General features: G+C 44.4%; 1 protein-coding gene across 14 annotated transcripts in view; it reads left to right on the forward strand.

Annotated features, from left to right (window-relative positions):
- LPP (LIM domain containing preferred translocation partner in lipoma) overlaps positions 1–21,941 on the forward strand; it is a 443,967-nt gene that overhangs the window by 241,220 nt on the left and 180,806 nt on the right. For all 14 annotated transcript variants that reach the window (XM_050964799.1, XM_050964800.1, XM_050964802.1 and 11 more), the window contains one exon: positions 1,128–1,250. In XM_050964799.1, coding sequence (XP_050820756.1) covers positions 1,128–1,250 — 123 coding nt within the window. The remainder of the gene's footprint in view (positions 1–1,127; positions 1,251–21,941) is intronic.

Here is a 21,941-nt window from a genome sequence, read left to right on the forward strand (position 1 = left end):
GGTCGGCTTGCATGCATTGTCTATCACTTCGGCTTGGTCAGATCATGGGCAGCGCCTGCTTTTTTACCATTTTTCCAGCTGGGTGGATGAAGGTGAAGGGTCACCCAGTGAGTGGGCAGGATGAAAGTAGAGTACCCAATGCCACTGGTTCCCAGCCCTGTCCTTGCTAACTACTCGACCTCATTCAGACTGTTCCTAAAGAACTGCAGCATTTCCACGCTGTTCGAATGTGTTCTTTTTAAGGACTGTAGGCAAGGGTTAGGCTCCATGGTAGCATCATAAAACACTGTGGCTGAGGCATGACAAAGGGCATTAGAAGGGAAATCATTTGGCCTCCTATTAAAAGTTATAATGAGGCAAATTCGTTCTGCGTTTCTGAACACAGTCACACCTATGCTAACCTCTGCCTTCTGGCCCGCCAGAAGCCGCTGTGCTATAGGAGGTGGTATTTTGCAGGTGAGATGTAAAAGAGGGATCCTGATCTCTCGTGGTCGTTATAGATCCCATGGGCCTTAATGCAGGATTGTTAACACCACTGCCCTGTCCAGATTCCCAGTCGGGCAATGACATTCTGTCTCCTCCAAATTCCCTTTGTGGTATCAGTTGGATACCATGTTCTTCCTTCCATCTTGACCTTACCCATTGCTTTTGTGTTGTTCGATGCTGTTAAATGACAGCCATGCTGCATTCCAGGGGTGGGGGGCACGATTCCCTTGCAAAGACATTCCGAGATGCTCTTTTGAATGCCCATGCTCAAACCATCGCACCAGGCCTGCTGCTAAAATATAGCTGCTTGCTGATGTATGCAGCACCCTCTAAGATAATTTTATAATCCTTAAATAAACCTTCCAGAAACCACAGGGGAAAATGTGATTTACAGATTAAAAACCAGACTAAATCCTTTTGCAACTCAGTTGTTCCCCCTTCCCATCACCTGCTCCCCCTCTCCTAGCCCCAGTCTGATTATGGCAGCCAGTTATAATATGTCAGTATGTTTATCCGTGCATCACCTGGGGCTCTGCATTTGTTGCCAGGGTGTGAGTGTGTCTCCATGTGATGAAAATCAGAAACTGCATGCAGGATTGAGCCATTGAAAGAGTTTGAAATCTTGTTCCTCACTCGGCTAGGTAAATCCCGGTGAGAAGACGCTTGAAGAAAGACGATCCAGTTTAGATGCAGAAATCGACTCCTTGACCAGCATCCTGGCTGACTTGGAAAGCAGCTCCCCATACAAGCCCCGGACTCAACAGGTTAGTGTTTGTGCCCCATTTTATGCCTGTTGAACTGTGAGAAATCGGGACTTTTGGAGTCAACGTGCAAACTGGTGTGTATTCACTGGGAGTACCCAAGCAGTTTGTGTCTTTATAGCATCCAGATGTACCCGCTGAAGTGGCTCTGTAAGGGGGACCTGTTCAGGCCCTACAGTGCAACTGAGCAGGCATGTTTACGTGCCTGTGTGGAACTGGCCCGAGGTGCCACCATAAAAATGGCATCCTGCATCCCATGACTTTCTTTCAACAGTAGCTGCTGAGTTAAAAACATGCTCAAAAGCAGATTTTATCTGTCACTCCTGGCAGCCTGACCCTGCTGTCTGAATATCAAGCTGTGTTCTTTTCGCTTTGTTGTCTAATCAACGGCAAATCTATGATCTTCATGCTTGGATCATAGCACAGCTGTCAGTGTGGTTGATAAAGCAATAACACAGAATGGAACCTTGCTTCCTCCTCCATGTCTAGGTCTGGGCTACAGGGCTGATGTGTGTCCCTATGATTCTGGGGACACCTAGGAAGCAGATCTGTGCATGTTAACGCGATTTTTTTAGCACCTGAAAAATGACACAGTAACGACATTTCAAGGGGATTGTTGATATGGTGTCCAAAGACATCCCAAACCCAATAGCCAGCCAGCTGGACATCTCTTGTACTCTCTCTACTTACTGTTGCCATCACGTATTATGTATAGACGTGTTTCTACACGTTTATGCAACTCTGTGTATATGATATACGTGTATGTTGAAGTGACGGTGACTCTGATTAACCCCACAAAAGTAAGAAGAATCAGAATTAGCTGATGCAAATGGTTGCACTGTGCGAGGTATTGGCCTGTGTTCCCTTGCAATCATTTTAGGGTAGGGGCTCTGCCTCCTTACCCATTGCCGTTAACGAGCTGGTAGAGTTAGAGTGTGAACGCTGACTTGCTGGGAGGAGAGGGAGACCAATGTTAAAATCCCACCCTCAGGGGGCGTTTGTATTGGTGTCCTGGCTTTTTTGGTTGGTTTAGATCCTGAGACGACCTCATGAGACACGCGTCTCGTTTTCATTGTAGCTGCATGGAGACAACGCTTACACGTGTTTACAGCCCATCCTTTAGTTCAGGGGTTTTCAAACTGGGGGTTGGGACCCCACAGGGCATTGTGAGGTTATTACGTGGGGGGGTCACGAGCTGTCAGCCTCCACCCCAAACCCTGCTTTGCCGCCAGCATTGATAATGGTGTTAAATATATTACAAGTGTTTTTAATTTATAAGGGGGGTCGCACTCAGAGGCTTGCTATGTGAAAGGAGTTGCCAGTACAAAAGTTTGAGAACCACTGCTTTAGTTCCGTGCAAACAGGGTACTCTAATTCAGGGTACTCTGTCTAAACTGCAGACCTCGTGAAGTAGTCGTGGGTTTGGTCCTTCTAATGTCAAGAGTTTCTTAAGATGAGTGATGGAAAGTTACAATGCTGCCTTTTGTAACTGGAGTTGTGTTCATGCTCTAGTATTCTGCATCTAATAGTTTGTATTTCTTTTTTTTTATTAGTTTTTTTTTGCGAGGCAGAGGGGATTGGGAAACATTTTATGGGGTTGAAACAATATAAGAGGTTTACTCTTGTCTCAGTATATCCTTCCTCTGGGCTCTGAAATAGTGTGAAAAGACTATGATCTCGCTTTATTTTGTTCCCATATTTTAAATAGGTCCTGGTGGTAGAAATCCCAAATTCAAATGCCACCTTATACAGGTTTATTTGGGGTTCTGTAGCATTCAGATACACAGCCCTAGTTGCAATGGAGCCATGTAACTTATTCCAGTTTATAAAGTCGGCAGCCCTGAGATCCTGTATCCCATTGGTCGTGTGCATAAACTCGCATTTTTCATGTGCAACTAGTGCACAATTTTCTGCCTGTGATTACAGTGAGTGGCTCTGTAGATTTGTCTCTTGGAGCGTGTCTTCACTGCACAGTTAACTCGGGCTTTTACTGGCCTGGCGGTGATAAGTTGGCACCTGAGCTCCACTTTAACCCGAGTTGGTGCCTTCCCACTTTTGTGGCAAGGACATATGTAAAATCACTCAAGTGCTGATAGTCCTCCAGTGGCTTCCCACAATTCCCCCAAAGGACAGATAAGTTCTTTTTGCAGTTGATGCAAGTGATTGGGAAGGAATCCACGGGACATGCCTTCAGACACACACAAGTGAGCGCAAAAACAATGAGGACACAGTACCCCGGGTAGAGCTCTTCTGGGGGGATGCTCGCCCAGAGGGTAGGCTCACCTGGGGTTTTAGATCTGGGTACTAATCACCTGGACTAACTGGGCAGTGAAAACGGGCTCTTCAAGCCTGGGAATGGCAGGGTGATCTTACGTAGTGCGCTTGCTACTACGGCTAGGAACAAACAGGGTGGGTTAGAAGCAGCGTTTCAGCTTTGATGCGGAGCGACCCTTCTTTTGTTCACTGTGCGTTACACTTTTCAGTATTTATTAGTTAATGTAATTGTGTATTGTGAAAAATACAATTACGCCAACTATTAACAACAGCTGCAAGAAAAAGAAAATGCTGGAGTTGAATGTGTCATGTGCCGTAATCAAACGGTACATGAGTAAATCCTCCAAGGATGGGAACGTAATGCAAGCTTTGGATGTTTGTCTTTATTTGATCTGCAGTAAGTATAAAAAAACCTAGTGACTCACTCAGTAGCCTATAGTTGGATAATAGCCCAGGCTGCTAACTGTGAGGCATCTCATCAGTAAAGCAACGTAGCTACTGACTCAAGCCTTCACTTACCATCTCAAATGTGCCAGGATAATAGAATTAGCTAGAAAAAGGGAATTAGGGGTGTCTACATGAGAGATTTTTCCAGTTATACTGGTATAATTAAACCACTATAGTTGTACTATATAATGCTGCTGTGGGGACACCCATTCAGGTATAAGAGTGGGTTTTTTTTTCATCTTAGTTTAAACCGCTTCCAAAGGAGCATAACCTAAACTGGAAAAAGACCTTTTATACTGGAGTAAGAGCATCCACAATGGAGATTATACTGGTATAACAATAATAGTTTAAATTCACACGTTACCTTATACCGGAGTGACTTCCTTTGTAGACAAGCCCTCAGTCTTCTGTAAAAGTTTCTGATTTCAGGGAGACATTGTCAGTAATGGTGGCAGAATCTGGCCCTAACTATGTAACATAGGTTAATCTCCTGTCACAAGGAATTTCTGTTCGAAAAGCACTTGTGGGAGACACCCTTACATGCAAATCTGGTACTGCACAACATTTTGATTAAAAAACCTAGAACGATATAAAATTAACATGCAAGCATTAAAAGTTTTAACAATTGGCTAACAGATAGGTTTTGAAATATAATTGTAAAATGGAAATCGACGTCAGGTGGGTGTGTTTCCAGTGGGTTCCTGCAGGGACCAGTTCTTTGCACTACGGTGTTTAACATTTGTATCAATAACCTGGAAGAAAACAAGGTTTGCAGAGGACACTAAAATTGGGGGAGTGGTAAATAATGAAGAGGAAAAGCCACTGATTTAGAGCGGTCTGGATTGCTTGGTAAACTGGATGCAAGCCTAGATTAATAGATTTCAAGACCAGAAGGGACCAGTCTGACCTCCAGTATGACACAGGCCAGAGATTTCACCCAAAGTAATTACCAGAGCGCAACTTTTAGAAAAATTCCAGTCTTGATTTAAAAGTGACCAGTGATGGAGAGTTCACCACGACTCTTTGTGAATTGTTTCAATGGTTAATTACTCTTGCTGTCAAAACTTTGCATTTTAGTTCCAGTCTGAATTTATGTAGCTTCAGCTTATACCCATGATACCTTTCTCTGCTAGATTGAAGAGCTCATTGCTGAATATTTTTCCCATATAGATACCTATAGATTGCAATCAAGTCAATCATAACCCTTCTCTTAGTTAAGCTAAATAGATTGAACTTTTTGAGACATGCTTTCCAATCCTTAGTCATTCCTGTTGCTCTTCTCAGAATCCTCTCAGATATATCAACATCCCTCTTGAATTGTGTGTTCCAGAACTGGACTCAGGATTCCAGCAGCAGTCACACCAGTTCAAACAGAGTTGAGTTTCCCCTGTTTATTTCTCCCATTAGCTCTTTTGGCCTCAGCATCACACTGGGAGCTCACATTCGTCTGCCTCCAAATCTTTGTCAGCATTACTGCTTCCTAGGCTAGAATGTATGGCTAGAACATCCTGTACATATAGTTACACCCTTTGTTCCTAGATGTATACATTTACATGTAGCCTATTAAAATGCATATTGTTTGCTTGCGCCCAGTTTACCAAGTGATCCAGATTGCTCTGTGTCATTGATCTGTCCTCTTCGTTACTGACCACCCTAATTTTATGTCATTTTTGGCAACATTTATTAGGGATGACTTTGTTTCCTTCCAGGTCATTTATAAAAATGTAAAATAACATAGTGCAAAGAACTGATACCTGTGGGATCCCACTGAAAACACACCTGCTTGATCACAAGTCCCCGTTTACAGTGACATTTTGCAACCTATCAGTTAGCCCGTTTTTAATCCATTTAATGTGTGCTGTGTTAATTTATATTTGTTCTGTTTTTTTTAATCAAAATGTCATGAGGTACCAAGACCAGGGGCGGCTCCAGGCACCAGCAAAACAAGCAGGTGCTTGGGGCGGCATATTTCTAGGAGTGGCATTCTGGCGCCGGCCATCATAGATACCAACTTCTGGAGCATGGGGAAAAAGTGCCCCTGCCGCCCCAACTCGCCTCCCTAGCTCGCCTCCGCCAGCTCCCCTGAGCACCCCGCTGCCACTTCTCTTCTCTTCTCCTCCCTCCCTCCCAGGTTTGCTGTGCACGAAACAGCTGTTTTGCGCAGCAAGTCTGGGAGAGAGGAGAAGCCGAGCGGCGGACGCTCAGGGAGGCGGTGGACTGGAGGTGAGCTGGAGTGGGGAAGGCTTCCTCTACCCCTGGTTACTTCCTGTGTCCCACCACCCTGGCTCACCTCTGCTTCTCCTGCTCTCCTGAACGGTCTGCTGCACCGCTTCTCCCCCTCTCTCCCAGGCTTGCCGCCTGCGAAACAGCTGTTTCGTGCAGTAAGGCTGGGAGGGAGGGAGGAGAAGCCGAGCAGTGGGTGCTCGGGGGAGGTGGCAGTGATGGAGTGGAGCTGAGCTGGAGCGGGGAGTGGTTCCTCTATTCCCCGTTACTTCCTGTGCGCCCCCCCCACCCTAGCTCACCTCTGCTCCGCCTGCTCCCCTGAATGCACCGCTGCTCCGCTTCTCTGCCCTCCCTTGCCTGAGAGGGAGCGGGGAGAAGAGGAGCAATGGCACACTAGGAGGAGCAGGCCGAGCAGAGGTGAGCTAGGGTGGGAAGTCCTGGGGACCCCGAGGAAGTAATGCGGAGGGAAATGCTGCACGCCGGGAGGAGGAGGCGGGGCTGTGGATTTGGGGAAGGGGTTCAGAAAGGATGGAGTTGGTGAGAGGCCGGGGGGCATGAAAAAAAGAGGGGGGCACCAAAATCTTTTTTGCTTTGGGCAGCAAAATCCTAGAGACGGCCCTGACCAAGACACAAACCTTACAGAAGTCTGAGTATATTACATTAACACAATCAATAAAAAAAAGATACCAGGTTAGTTTGACAGGATCTATTTTCCGTAAACCCATGTTGATTTGCATTAATTACTTAATCTCTTTATTAGTCGAGTTCTGAATCAGCTGCTGTGTTATATTGCTCGGGATGAATGTCAGGCCTACAGGCCTATCATTACCTAAGACATCCCATTTACCCTTTTTTGAAAATTGGCACAATATTAGCATTCTTCCAGTCTGCTCGAACTCCCCCGCAGGTCTTGTTGACAATCAACAATAATGATCCAGCTCTTGGATGTAAGTTATCTGGACCTGCTGAATTAAAATTGTCTAACTTTTGTAGCTTCTGTTTAACATTCTCCAGAGATATTAGCTGAATGAAAAGTTTGTTATCACGTATGATGAGACAGTATCTTCTGTTTTTTCCCCCAAATAGGGAACAAAAATATTTAGTGAACACTTCTGCCTTTTCTATATTATTATTGATAATTCTACCACTTCCATTTAATAATGGACCAATACCATTATCAGGATTCTCTTTGTTACTAATATATTTTTTCCTTATTGTCCTTAACTCTGCTGACCGTAGATTTCTCCTTGTCCCTTTGCTTCCCTTATCAGTTTTCTCTGTATAAACAATACACAATTTAACACGAATGAATGTACACATCTAGGAACAAAGAACTTAGTCCCTACTTACAGGATGGGGGACTCTGTCCTGGGAAGCAGTGACTCTGAAAAAGATATGACGGCCATTTGCTGAACGTGAGTTCCCAGTGCAATGCTATGGTCAAAAGAGCTAATGTGATGCTGAGCTGCATAAACCAGGAATATCCAGAGTAAGAGTAGAGAGATCATTTTACCTCTCTATTTGACAATAATGTGACTGCTACAAGGAATAGCTTCATATAAGGAATACAAGCGTCATACAATAGCTTCATGCAGGGAATACTTTCATTTGATGTGCTTTGAGCTAAATCTTGATCCTGTTGAAGTGGACAGCACGGCTTCCATTGATGTCGGTAGGAGCAAGATTTGACTCTTAGGTTGGTGACTCTTAAAGTAACGCTCAGTTGTAGTGAGCACATCTACGGCTTGTGGGCATCAATAGTGGTATGTCCTCAGAGCTGTGATTCAGCTGGCATTCAGGGGTAGATCTCTGGTGGTGAATTTTAAGCTCTGATTTAAAAAAAATCAACTTACTCTTATCTGAAAAGTGGCCATATTCAGGGCTGTCTTTTCAGGTGACTGAAAATGGCCTGACAAAATAGCTTTCACAAAGGTGTGAATTACCCCCTGTGATAGACCCAGGCCAGTTGGGTACAACAGAGTAGTAGAAGGCAGATATACTGGCCACTGGATTAGCAGTTTTCTGTTCCCTGGCTGACCAGATTAATGAGAACACCTGATTCCAATTAACCTGAAAAGACTCAGGTGAGGCCATTAAGCTAATGTGAACACCTGACTCTAATTAAGGCCCTTTCGATACTATAAAAGGGTTCACTCCAGTCAGGCTGGGAGAAGCCAGGGAGCCAGAGGAGAGAAAGTGCTGCTGAAGGGCTGGTTAATGAAGACACTCTCAGACCATCGGTAAGGAAGCCCTAAGGTAAGGGTGAAGAAGGGAGAAGTGGGGGAGCTATGGAGAAGTGGCCCACGGAACTGTAGCAACTCTGGCAGTAAAAGGTCGGCTGCCAACAGCTGCTACCATTAAGGTCCCCGGGCCGGAACCTGGAGTAGAGAGCAGGCCTGGGTTCCCCCCAACCTGCCATTACCAAAACACCTCCTGGGAAGGGAAGACAGGCCCCTGTCAGGACAGGAGGCTAAACTGTTCGGGAATAAGCTCGTAGGGACAACAGAGACTGTGGGAGTTCTCTCACCAACCTCCTTGCTGGCTTATGATGAAAAGGGCTCAGTAGACTGTAACCCTGGCCGTAGAGAGAGACGGGCTATGTGGAGGGTCACAATGAGCTACTGAGGCTAGCATAAACTGCCTAGAAGTGCAGTAGCCATGTGGACAAGGTCGGAGCTCTGCCACACCCCATTCATCCCAGTGAAGTGTTCATTCTGAAACCTAATGATAATGATTTAACGGCTTGTAATTTTTAGCAGCAACATCCAACTTCCCTGCAATTATAGATGGAGCATGACGTTGTGGGTGAAGGATGAGTACCACCACTCTATTCCAATAGCCCCGGATCTGTATCTGGCCTAATAGTAAACCCCCAGATGGTTTTTTCTTTTTTTAAATACAGAAGAAAAAGAGAATCTCTTAAAAATTTTAGCAGGGATGTTGCCTTGCCTCTAACGCTCTGGGAGCTATTTACAGGAAATTCAAGCAGTCCTGAAATTCCTATCTCCAAATGCAGAATTGCATCAATCGCTTGAACTGCTTGTTATGTGTCCCAAAGTTAAGACTCTCCAGGGGCTTTGCTGTTGCCATAGTTCTAATTCCAGCATCTACGTTTTCCATGCACACTGATACACATCTGCAGATTATTATGCATGGGGCAGGGATGTTCACAGGTACCTTGGGTGTATGTATGAATTTTCAGGCAGTACTTTCAGCCGTGTGTGTTTTTGGATCATGGCCTATCTCTAGAGGAGAAAAAGTCTTCCTTTGCTCATCAACTCCAGCCCGAGCCAGCTAGCTAACTGATGCTGTTCTTATTAGCAGATGTTTGAAGCTTCCGCATCTGTTGGTATGTATTAGAAGTTAATCCTTTTGATAAGAGCATGTCTGTTAAGATTTTTTAATTTTTTTCCCCAGATCCCAGAATATCAGATTGTCACAGATGAACCAGATAAGAGTGACCTTTACGTAGTATTATTCCCTCCTGTTGTAGTGTTGCCAGTGTGATGATATCCTCTATCCCATCTATTTATGTTTTTCAAATAGCATTTCATGCCTCATATCGGCTTCATTTTTGCATATGTGTTTGGTTACAGATTCAGATGAAGCCGAGCGTAGAATATATTGTGTTTTATAATCTGTGCTGTCATCTCAAATTTTGTATGTGGATAAGGATAAATATTGACTTTGCGAGCGGTGATAGAAAGTAAATGATACCTCATAAATTATTATTTTTTTAACTTCTGCATTCATTATTATTTTGTTGTGAATGGTTTAAAGGCATGTCCCTTACCTTTTTAAGCAGCTCAGGGTATCCCGTATATTGTCAAATTTTGTTTCATACCTTTTTATTTTCAGTGGCACTGGCCCCTTAGGAAATGAGTCACTCATTACTCCAGTGTAGGTTTTCGTGATATGCCATTTCATTAATAACACTGAAATCTCTCACCCTGAAGGTGCTCATAGGGCTTCATAAACTATGTATAGACAATGCTATCGAAATGCAGCCGCCTCTGGGATGGAGGGCGGTAGATAGCCAGTGCACAGCCCTCTATTTTATCTCCTTTTAGGGGCTGTTGCAGCTGAGTGTTTCACATACATTAATACATTTACCCTGCCAACATCCCTGTGAGGTAGGGAAGTAATATTCCAATTTTGCACGTGGGGAAAGTGGGCACAGAGATTATGTAACTTGCCCAATTTCACACAGTGAATCGGTCGCCACTGGAACGGAATCCAGCTCACCAGCGTCCCAGTCTCTTAACTCTAAGCTTATATTTCCTCCTGCCATGCATTGCATGATAGGAGGAGGAGGAGAGATTTTGGCTAAGGACACCCAGAAAAAATCTGGGACCTGTGGTAGAGTGGGAAACTGCACCCCCATCTCACACATTCCAGACTGGACCTTCCTTCCTCTTAATGTCCTCCCTGACAGTATGTCCATCGACTGCAAACCCCTCCCCTGTCCCCTCACCTGATAGATGGTGGAGCGGTCCTTGTTTCAGCTGAGGTGAAGGGAATGCAGAAGAGTTGACATCAGAGAAATAAAGGAGAATAAGAGCCAACCAGCCAGCTGTGCAGTTCTTCCACCAGACCTTGCTATCTCTTGCATAAATATACGTGATACATTTACAGCCTGGGTGCATATCAGAACTGTTACATGAGGTTCCCAGTCTAAAACAGTTAAAGTATGAGGTGAATGCAACTGTGGACGGTTTTAAGGGGTTGTCTGTGGTTTTATTTTTTGGTCATTGATTGCCTTTTGCTTCCCTGCCTACAACCTATTGAGATATGACTGCAGAGCTGAGCTGCCTTGTGTCTTTCTGTATATTAAAGCTTCACAGACTAATAGACTTAAAAAATGACACAGGAAACTTATGAATCGATGGATCCTCACTGTAGCTCTTCTAATAACTGTAAATTATTCCAGTCTGCTAGACGTTTCATTGTACCAGAGAGAGAGGAAGTTGTTTCCTTCACTCAGACTTTGTATTGCAGCAAAACTGAATGAGAGGATATATATATTTTGGCTTGGAAGTCACTCTGATTTTCACAGCCTAGCGTTGTCACCTTTTGTTCCATAAAACAGGCTCAGTGACATTGCCTACAAACCTAAGTTAGCATGTATTATTACCATCTTGTGTTTCAATAGGGAGCAAACTTCGAAGTGGAGGAGACAGACCTTGAAAGGGAGAAAATATTATATCCAAGCAAACCTACTTCACAGCTAAAAGCCAGCACTCCAATTCCCTGTCATTTCTACATGAAATCAATAATGCTTTGGTCCAGCAAGCATCACTGTCTTTTCTTTGAAATCCATGGGAGAAATGGCTCTGCCCAGAAAATGAGATTTTGAAACTGTTGCTGAAATATTTCTGTCACTGTTTGCAGTCTGAGACGTAGTTTTATTTCAGTCTTAGACCGTCTCTGGTTTCCAGACCACTCTGTCAAAGTTTCACCTAGGAGAAACTGACATTGAAACAGATAACATTGTAGATATGTAGGAAGGCATATACAGCTTGCAGCATGATTTGTGGATTTTTCATAGCTTTTCAGACCAAGTGTTATTATGATAATCTAATCTGACCACCCCTTTTGCAGAATATGGGCCAGAGACCATCACCCAATGATTCCTGCATCCAACCCATAACTTGTGGTTGAGCTAGAGTTTGTATTTGGGCTAGGAGATGGAGAAACTTCAGAAGATACCTGGATATGTTTCTCTCGACTTGGAGTGATTTCCAAGCAGTAGATTAATTAGCACATTACTGTCATTAGAAATCCTTCGCCATGGAGAAGTATCATGGTCGTCACAAATCTGGCACACCAACCGCCATTCGGAGCTTCATGGTGACAGGGGAGGATAGGTTTTTAATTCTCTGTTCCAAAAACACTAACACCGTAGCTAATGGGGAGTCTCTCCTGGCAATACAGGGGTTTTGAGACACAGGATAGCAGTTCTGACTCCATCCAGCAGAGGGCAATAATACACATGCATAATCGCCAGTTAGTGACATGATCATCAATAGCAGGAAAAGAAGATTTGTTGTTATTGACACCTTGATATAAGAGAAGGCTATATGACAGCTTTGTATTTTATGAGGGATACCTGTAAGCTCAGGATCATCTTCTCGTAGCTTTGGAAAGGATCATCAACATGGCTGCAATGAACTGTGGGGATTCTCTGAAGACAGCACTGGATCGCCAGCCAGGGAGATATTGCACATGTTGTACCTAACTATATTTAGGTTCTCCACAAACGTTTAACACGATTTCATATCCGAGGCTAATGTCCAAAGTGCAGGGCTGAAGCGATTTAGTTCAGAGGGTCAGGACGTTTCCAGGAGGCCCCAAGAACAAAGAGCAGCCACTTTCTAAATTAATCCTTTCCATTTAAAGAGAGCAGTGTGAGAAACAGCAGAGAATATACATTAACTGAAGTCTTCTTCTAGGTGTGGTCTCACCGCCATGAAGTCAGCTCTTCGAGTCTCGCTTCTCCATTCCAGTGTGTCTTGAAGCAGTTCCTCAGAGACTCCACAGCTACTCGGATCCTTTTATATGACACCCGTCCATCTAGTTTTGGGTCTTCCAACCATTCTCTTACCTTCCACTTCTAGCGTAGCACCCTGTTTCCCATGTATTCTTTTGATCTTCTTTTTACATGTCCAGCTATCTAAGCCTGGATCCCCTCTGCTTTTATATAATTGGTGCCACCTTCACGCTTCCCCTGGTTTGTTCATTCTGAACACGGTCCATCCTTATAACTTCAAGCGTCCATCTTAACATTTTCATTTCTAGTCTGTTCAAGATCTGTTCCAATCTCTTCCTCAGTGCCCAGCATTTGCAGCCACACAAAAGGGCAGGACTAATTACTGCCTTGTAGGTCTTACTTTTCAATTTGATAGGCATTCTCCATCATTCCACCCACGTCTCTCCGTGCCTTTCTTGTTCTGTTTATTCATTAATTGAATTATCTGCACAGTATTTTAGGGTTGGTGGATCTCACAGGGCTGAGATTAGGAGCAAAACAAACTATGATTTCAGGACCCCTCAACAACGTTTTCCAACAAATAAACTAAAATGAAGGTTAATTTGTTTTCTCAAAAGATTTTAGTGACACATAATTGGCATGACTCACATAACTTACTCATGACTTTGCCTGTATTGTAATGTGGTCATCCCTAGCTAGTGGCAATAAGATTTTAGTGAGCATGCTGCCATTATATGTTACACATACTTGAATGTGAGTTCACATTACATGTGAATGGTTTTGTGTATGAAATCCCCTATGTGTGTGGCTATATGGATCACAGGTTAGTTTGGCATAGCATCTTTCTTACGTGTCATATTATAAACAACTTTACAGTTACTGTAAATACTATAATTGCTGAATTGAACTAGAAAAGGGAGAGATGTATGAATGTACATTTGGGGGGAGGGATAACTCCCTGGTTTGAGCATTGGCCTGCTAAACCCAGCGTTGTGAGTTCAGTCCTTGAGGGGGAAACTTAGGGATCTGGGGAAAAATGAGTACTCAGTCCTGCTAGTGAAGGCAGGGGGCTGGACTCAATGACCCTTCGGGGTCCTTCCAGGTCTAGGAGATAGGTATATCTCCATATATATACATAGGCAAGGAAGGAAAAATATTTTCAGGCAGAATCTGAAATGAGGTGGACGTTTGGTGAGTAGGGCTTGCAGAAAGGTGGCCTGAATGATGGGAACTGCAGAGGAGAAGGCACTTGAGCCAAAAAAATGCACAGATAGCTTAATACGTCTCTTCCATTTGTACATAAGTCACCTAGCCCTTTCCTCCCAAGGAGTAATGCTAAATTACACCCTATAATACGCTGTTTGGTGCTTTCTCCTATCCATTTTTAAATCATTCAAATGAAAGGGGCTTCCACTGTTTCCCTTGGGAGACTGCTCCAGATTGTAATGGATACCTCTGTTAGGAATCTTTATTGATAGTCAACTTCAGTATTTCTTTGCTTAATTGAATCCAATTGTTCTTCATCATAGTTCCTGGCGTTTGCCCTCTCTCTCACACACAGACACACGCTCTGCAAGAAGTTTTACATTCTCCACTACAAAGCTGTAATAAAAAGACTGACAGCCTGGATCTGTAATATGCCTGACCTGACAATTAAGCAAACTTACGGCTGCGTCAGCCTGCCAGATGGATCATCGACTCATGATGTAACTTGTGTTGCTTCTGAATGTACTAGAGAGCTGCTTCCTATTTTATGTTTGCTGAGTCTGAGAGACAGGGAGAAGAGCAGTTTTATTGAACTAAACCCACTCATTTGGAATGTGTTTAAGGATAGTGAAATGTGGCAGATAAAATAAAATCATAGTCTGTGTTTATTTTAATTTCAAACAATAGGGGAAAGAGAGACGTAATATTTAAATCCATAGATTCAAAAGGCCTCTGGTCTTAAAGAAATAGTCAAATCCTGCAGAACCTTACTTGGGTTTTCATCAGACAAAAGAACCTGTAACAGTGGGCTGCCCCTTTAAGAGCTGCGGGTCTGTAAACCCTGTTAGATTATTAGACCCAGCTGGGAAGGATCAGATAATCCTGGGTAGACAGACTCACGCTAGAGGGGCTCCAGCTAGCATGCTGAAAATAGTTGTGTGGACATTTCAGCTTGGGCTAGCCACCTGAGCACAACCGCCTCTCCTCTGACCCCCAAGGCTTGAGCTTGGGTGACTAGCCCTGGTCGTGCTGGGCTGCATCGTCCACACTGCTATTTAGTGCTATAGTGCGAGCCCCTCTAGCGCAAGTATGTCTGCCTGGGCTAGGAGGCTGTCTCCCTGCTGCAGTGTAGACAGATCCTTGGTGGCTGAGGCAGCTCAAGGAGGTATAAGTGGAAGATGGACTCCTGCAGTAGGATGATTGAAGGGAAGGCTGTGTCCTCCTTTAAAACAAATAAAAGGAAGTTCTCCTTCACGCAGCGCACAGTCAGCCTGTGGAACTCTTTGCCTGAGGAGGTTGTGAAGTCTAGGACTATAACAAGGTTTAAAAGAGAACTAGATAAATTCATGGAGGTTAAGTCCATTAATGGCTATTAGCCAGGACGGATAAGGAGTGGGGTCCCTAGCCTCTGTTAGTCAGAGGGTGGGGATGGATGGCAGGAGAGAGATCACTTGATCACTACCTGTTAGGTTCACTCCCTCTGGGGCACCTGGCATTGGCCGCTCTCGGTAGACAGGATACTGGGCTGGATGAACCTTTGGTCTGACCCAGTATGGCCATTCTTATGTTAGTATGTTCTTCTTTCAGCCGTGAGATAGGCCAGGGGAAAAGCCTCTAGGATCTGTACCCCAGGGTGGGCAAGGGAACTGCTTTTGTTTTGGTATTTTGCCTAAGTTTTATGATGAGGAATAAAACTGTGCCCTGAACGAATCTTGGATGTGGCCATGTGTCCTCCTTGGGCAGAGGAGATGGAGCAGTGGGTTGTGCTCCCCAAGAGGTCAAAGAAAGCTTTGCCTGGGTAATGAATGTAGGTTTGGGCCAGTAAGGATGAGCGCCAACAATGTACATCATTGCCCTTCCTAATCATTGCATCTGAAACTTGCTAAGGAACTTAAGATCTATGGAAGGACACAAACGTTTGTTATCAAATAGTCGGCACCTTGCACTTGAGTTTCTGTTCACTATTATCAGTACTATCTTGGTGCTTAGGAAGGAAGGATGGATGGTCTTGTGGTTAAGAATCTGCCTTAGCACTCAGGAGATTTGGGTTCAGGTCCCTATCTGTGGGTGCATCTACACCGTCTGTGGGTGCATCTACACAGCAGTAAAGCCCCTGCGGGAGCACATCTCAGAGCCTGGGTCAACTGATTCAGGCTTATGCTGCGGCTCTAAAAATAGCAGCATAGACGTTCCCACTCGAGCTGGAGCCCGGGCTCCAAGACCTGGCAAGGGAGGAGGATCTCAAGCTGACCTGCTGTTCAGGGCAGCCTCTCTTTGCATCTCCCAAAAACTTGTGCTACATGTGGGCCTGCACAGCTGTCCTTCCATTTCATTTATAGTTATAGTTATAGTTATATATTTAAATAGGCCTGGCTAATGATTAATACAACCCTTAGCGGTGCGTCCACTGCCTTTTGTCTCTCTGACATGTGGGACTTCCCAAGGCACTGTTGGGGACTTCCAAGCTGGTGTCTCCTTGGGATTGCAGGGTATTTGCCGTTCCTGAGAAATTCAGACCTGGTCCTACAAATATTTACACACTCGAGGAGAACTTTGTACACATGAGCCGTCCCACTGAACCGAATTAACGGGGCTACTCACATGCATGGATCTGCAGGACCAAGGCTGCAAGTTGAGCAGACTGGGAAGACTGTCTTGTAGGTGTTTTGTCTTCTATTGTGACATTTCTCTCACATCCTTCAGTTCTGGCTGCTGTAAAGCACACACAGGATTTTGTCAGAGCCCATATCTGCTTCTGGCCTGGCTATGTAAATAAGCGTGTCAGAGCTCTGCTTGCTGGACTCTTATATTAATGCTTTTGAAATGCCACCCCACTGGCCTGTTATATTCTGCCGCTGAACTTGCTAGGATGTATTTGGTCCTTAGGGGGCCTCAGAAAAGTACATTTTGCTCCATCCCCCATTTTTACATCCCCTACCTTCAGGAACAGCAGTGACGAAAGTTTGTCATCTAGGGAAATACCCTACCTGGAAGCATGACTCATCTCATGTCAAGTTTCTCAGTATCTGTCTGTCAGTCACCACTGTATCTAAAACTGAAATTAAGCAAATTTCTGTGCAATATCTATTCCTTTCTGAGCATTCGTTGTGGTTGAACTACAAAAATGGGGACTTCCAGCTTTCACTGCTTGACCGTCACACCTGAATCAACTCTTGGACGTTATATTATTTATTATTATTATTTATTATTTTATTATTTACAAATATTTGATCATCTAAAGCAATGGAGGAGGATAACGAATTGCGTTGTGCTTTTTCTAATTATGCTCAGTCTGATTCAATATCTGGCTTTTATTTTTCTGGAGCAGTCTTTCTGGATCACTGTTAATCTCAAAGGGTTTTGAAAACATTAATGACTGAAGCATGACACCGCTTTCTGGTGGGGATTTTGTATGTTGACGCCTCATGATTTCTAAAGACAATGTCTACAGGCCATAGTTCACGGCTACCAGCTTGAAATAGGATGGGAGTCACCTGGTTGTATTTTAGATGGCATTAAGATGCACATCAGACTAGACAATTGTAGCAAGGATCTGGGAGTCATATTTTGTTGTTCTGTTCCTGACTGTCACTCAAATGCAGTGAGATCATGGGCAAGTTTCCTAACCTCTCTAGGGCATGGTTTCTCCTCTTTGAAATGAGGATGATGATAATTATCTACCTCCTATAAGCTTTAGGATGATGGTTGGAAAACACTTCAAGGGCCTGGAATGAAAGACATCATGAAAGCACAAACTATCCTTTATTTAGGTCAGCCTACATAAAATCCGACTCTTGCAGGGGGGAAATTAGTAGAGCAGTTACTTTATTTTTAAGAACTAACCCTTGAATTTGTGTCAGTGAAATCAGAATCAGGCTCTGAGATCAATTATTTAATATTTTATGCCATTGATTATGTGAAGTTAACTTGATTGCATGTTCTGTGGAGAGAGAGAGAGTTAAAACTGGAGGACTTCAGAGATTCATACTCTGTATTTGATTTGATAAATATATTAGCAGGTTGGAGGATCTTAGATTTTGTGCTTTCTTATAATAGCTAGAAGTGCAATGAATTACCGAAATATATACATACTTTTGACTGTTAAAGGAAAAAGTAAAGGTTTGAGAGACTTCATGTCGAAATAACAAGCATTTCTCTCGTTCTTTCTCTCTCATCAGGAATTAGACATTCTCTGTATTGTTTTGTGGCTGTAGCAGGGGGGCCGAGAGCGAGAGAGAGAGCGCTCATGTATAGAAAGCATTGTGTCATGGAGGAGGGAGCCCAACAAAGCTAATTATATAGACACTCCCACTCTATTACCCTTGAAAGAAATTGAGCCCAACATTCTGCTCTTAAGCTTCTTAAATGATTCTTTTTGGGTGCAAGGATCTTATTTAGGAAATGAAATAGCTCCACTATGTAATCAGAGCAGGAATTGGAGCAAATCATTGTATTTACCCGTTTGATTAGGTATTAAAACAGCTACTTAAGTCCCCATTTAAAATCTGCTTAGCAATTGCACAGTGGTGCTAACTGGAGGCTTTAATTAGAAAAGGAAAAGATTATAATAGTCTAATATACTTTAAAAAAAATAGTATGGCTCTTTTCTCTCATTGTTGAGGGCCAGATTCTGTCTGCTCCCGTGTGATTCTAACGATGGGGGTGGCAGAAAAGGGTAGGAGAATCCTGCTGCAGCAGTGAGATTCGAACCTTTCCACACCAGCTTGTCAGCCTAGACTAGTGCTGAAAGACGCTGCACCTCCAAAAGGAGGTGTAGGCACCATTGCCTTGGAGGCATTGCAGCAAGTGGTATACGCTGCCTACCAGTCCCACCTCCCCAGCTGTGGTTACCAAACCACCATGTAGCTCTCAGTTTGCATTGTTTAGCAGTGTGAATATTAATCTCTCTCCCATGAATCTGTCACCTTTCTGTGCATGATACACACCACATGAGTACCCTGCCTTCCTTGTAACATTAATTGCCTCACTGCCATTGATCTGTCCGCAAAGGCTTGGAAATGTGCAGTTACTGAAGGTTTCGTTTCCCACCTTTGTTCACAAAGCAAGAGAGTTTAACAGCAGAGCAGAGCTCCCAAAGGCAGCAGGCTCTCTACCCATTGGTTTTGTGGGACAAAACAGCCACCATGGTAGTGTTGGCACAGTTTTCAAGTGTATAATATGCTATAGAGAGACTGAATAACTGCCAAAATAATGCAGCTTGCGTTGATCAGGCCAATTTACTACAACAAAGCAAAGTCAGGTATGTGAAGAAGACTTGGGCCATGTCTGGACAGCAATGACGGACACCCAGCAAGTGTTAATTTTGCTAGTCACTCTTATTGGCCACAAAATGTCAATAAAGGAGTGACTGGAAAAGAGCAGTGCTGAGCAATAAGACAATCATTCATTCATTCATTCTTACCCTGTCTGTTGTGAATCACTAAATAAATAAGCCTGGTTTGTTTGCTTTGGGCTGGTGTCTTGTAGCATTCCAAGTGTAGCGTACGGGAGGGTTGTCTGTCACTCTACTGAATTTCTTACCATTAATGAGTCTGATCATTGCTTTTATCTCATTGATTTGAGGAGCATAAGGACTAAAAAATACTGTAATTGGAGAATCCATATTCATTATTCAGATCAGATGTATTTACACTGGAAGCTCTTTGAGTGCCTAGCCCAAAAGGGTTCCGGCCCATGACTGGAGCCTTCTAGACACTACGGTCACAGAAATAACACTAGTAATAATTAATAGGAGCAGGGAAGCTTTGTGAGAAGAGCCACGAGCTGCTCCCAGTTTCAAGGAGTTCATCCTTTAACGATTATTCGCAAATGAGGGCAACTCATTTGGATAACAGCAAATCCACCCCAGTCGCCCCACCCGGGAGAGGTGCTTCCAAAAGTGACCTGCTGACAAATATTTTTCATTCAAAAGAACAGTCCTGGCACCGTATAAAGCTGTAACCTTTACAGTGCCTGGCCATATGCAAATCAGGAGGCACTCCGTTCAGTTCCTCCTCATCCCCTGTAGGTGGTGCCTGTCAGCATGGGGTGCTGGTACCCCTGTTTGGCCGCTGTGAAGATGCCACATGTTCAAGGCATCACACAGCTGCCTTAGGGATCAATTCCCAGGGGTCCCCAGGTACCACAGCGATGGGTACCCTCAAAGTCACCCTAATTTGGGATGACAGTGAGCCTTCCTTTGCAATACTCCTTGAACACTTACAGCCTGTGTGAAATGTGTTGGTGGGGCTTAGGCCATTCTCCACGAGTGGCCCTTTGTGGCCCTTTGTCACATGGGTGCAGAATAACAAACCCAGTGATCTTACTTCTCTGCCGCTTGTTCTGGATCTTACATGGAACCTTTTGCCTCTTGCTTTCCCTGTGCAGTCGCTGCTTCAACCCCCTGTGTTATTTGCCTGAGGAAATGTTGTTAGGGCACATCTGGGAGCTGGGACAATTAGGTTTTATTCCTGCCTCTTTCACTGATCTGATCTGCGGCCAGAGGGGAAGTCATGACCTCTCTATGCCCGCGCTCACTCCGCTGTAAAATGGCTGTAGTAACCCATACCAGCCTCCCAGGGTATTTGTTAGGATGAATTATTTGAGAGGCTCAGATGACAGGAGTTCCACACATGCAGATTAGTGTTGGCCTGGCCCTGATCCTGCAAGCGTTCAGAGCTCCACTTGACTTTGAAACAAGTTTCAAGCACTTGTAGGACTGGGGCCTGTATGTGCAAACATCCTCGCGTCATCCCCTGCCCGAGGAACACAGAATATGTGCTAATGCCATCATATCCGTGTCGTGGCTTCCTCTCAGCCCAGATGGGCATTGATTTAATTTGCAGGCAGCACAAAAGCCGCTCCTGTGGAGACATGCATTCCAGCATGCTGAATACCAGGATTTCCCTTTGCCAGTCTTTTTTTCTTCACTTGACTGCAGAACGGTAGTTCAGTGTTTAATTGTTGGGCCTTTCTGTCTCTTCAGCATTACAGTGTCTCAAGCTGGCACGCAGGTTTTTAATGTTAAACAAACGTGAGAGCTTCTTTTTTTTTTCACGCCGACTGTGCTAATGTTTTCTGTGCCGGGGGTCTGGTGTGCTGCAGTTTGCCCTCTGGTTCGTGAGTTCTTATCCTTTGACTGTCTCCCGCTGATGTTAGGCCATGCATACGTCCTTATCTGCTGAAAGTGAAGGGCTCAGTCAGGTCATTAAATCCTTGTTCTCATCCCATCTTCTTTTCCATCCAAGAGATTCATTTTGCACAGTAACTTGGTGTCATTTGGGGAGAATTCCCCCTCCCCCGCACCAGTGAAAAATATCCTATTGTAATCCTTTCTAAAAAGGGCTCGTTAGAGAACAGCTTAACTGCTTCTCAGTAAATGCATAGTAAATTACTCAGAGGGGCTAGTACACTTCTGCTCGACGGGGGGAGGTTCAGAGAGCCTTCACAAGAGGTGGTCCCAGATCTGTGGGCCCACTCTGCTATTCGCAGTGTAGAGGGAGAGATGGTGCCAAGAACCTGCCACTGTTCACAACTGTCAGCCAGCGCTTCCGACGTAAAGGGCACACAACGCTCTGTTGCCACTCCACAGCCTCAGAGTAGAATTCCTCCTCTGGAATAACACTTGATTTCACCATGGAAACAGCTTACGGTTGCTCCAAAAAGGCATAATTTGGGGTCAGGGAGTTGGGCTTGGTCCTGTGCCCGCTGCTGAATCTGGTCCACTGATGGAATAGGGTGAGGAAAGTTTGCTCTGCCATTGCTTTGTGCTCCAGCCGTGGTGGGCAAATTTCGTCTTTTCACCAGCCAGTCCAGCACTTTTCCCTAGGTTCTGCAACACCACTGTCCATAGGTATTTTGATGCAACAGGCTACTGAGAATTCAGTGACAGATCCCTGTGAAATAAACCTGTTACTCCTGGCTGTGTCATCAAATGCACCAGACTCACCCTGTTGCCTCTGCACTGTGACTGCAGGGGAGTCACGTTAGGCAGCTGGCGAGCTGAGAGTGTTGCCTGTCATGCTGACCAATGCTGACTCATCGGTTCTTTGTGC

Source organism: Gopherus flavomarginatus, chromosome 8, assembly GCF_025201925.1.
Source record: "Gopherus flavomarginatus isolate rGopFla2 chromosome 8, rGopFla2.mat.asm, whole genome shotgun sequence".
In the NCBI taxonomy this organism is placed as follows: domain Eukaryota; kingdom Metazoa; phylum Chordata; order Testudines; family Testudinidae; genus Gopherus; species Gopherus flavomarginatus.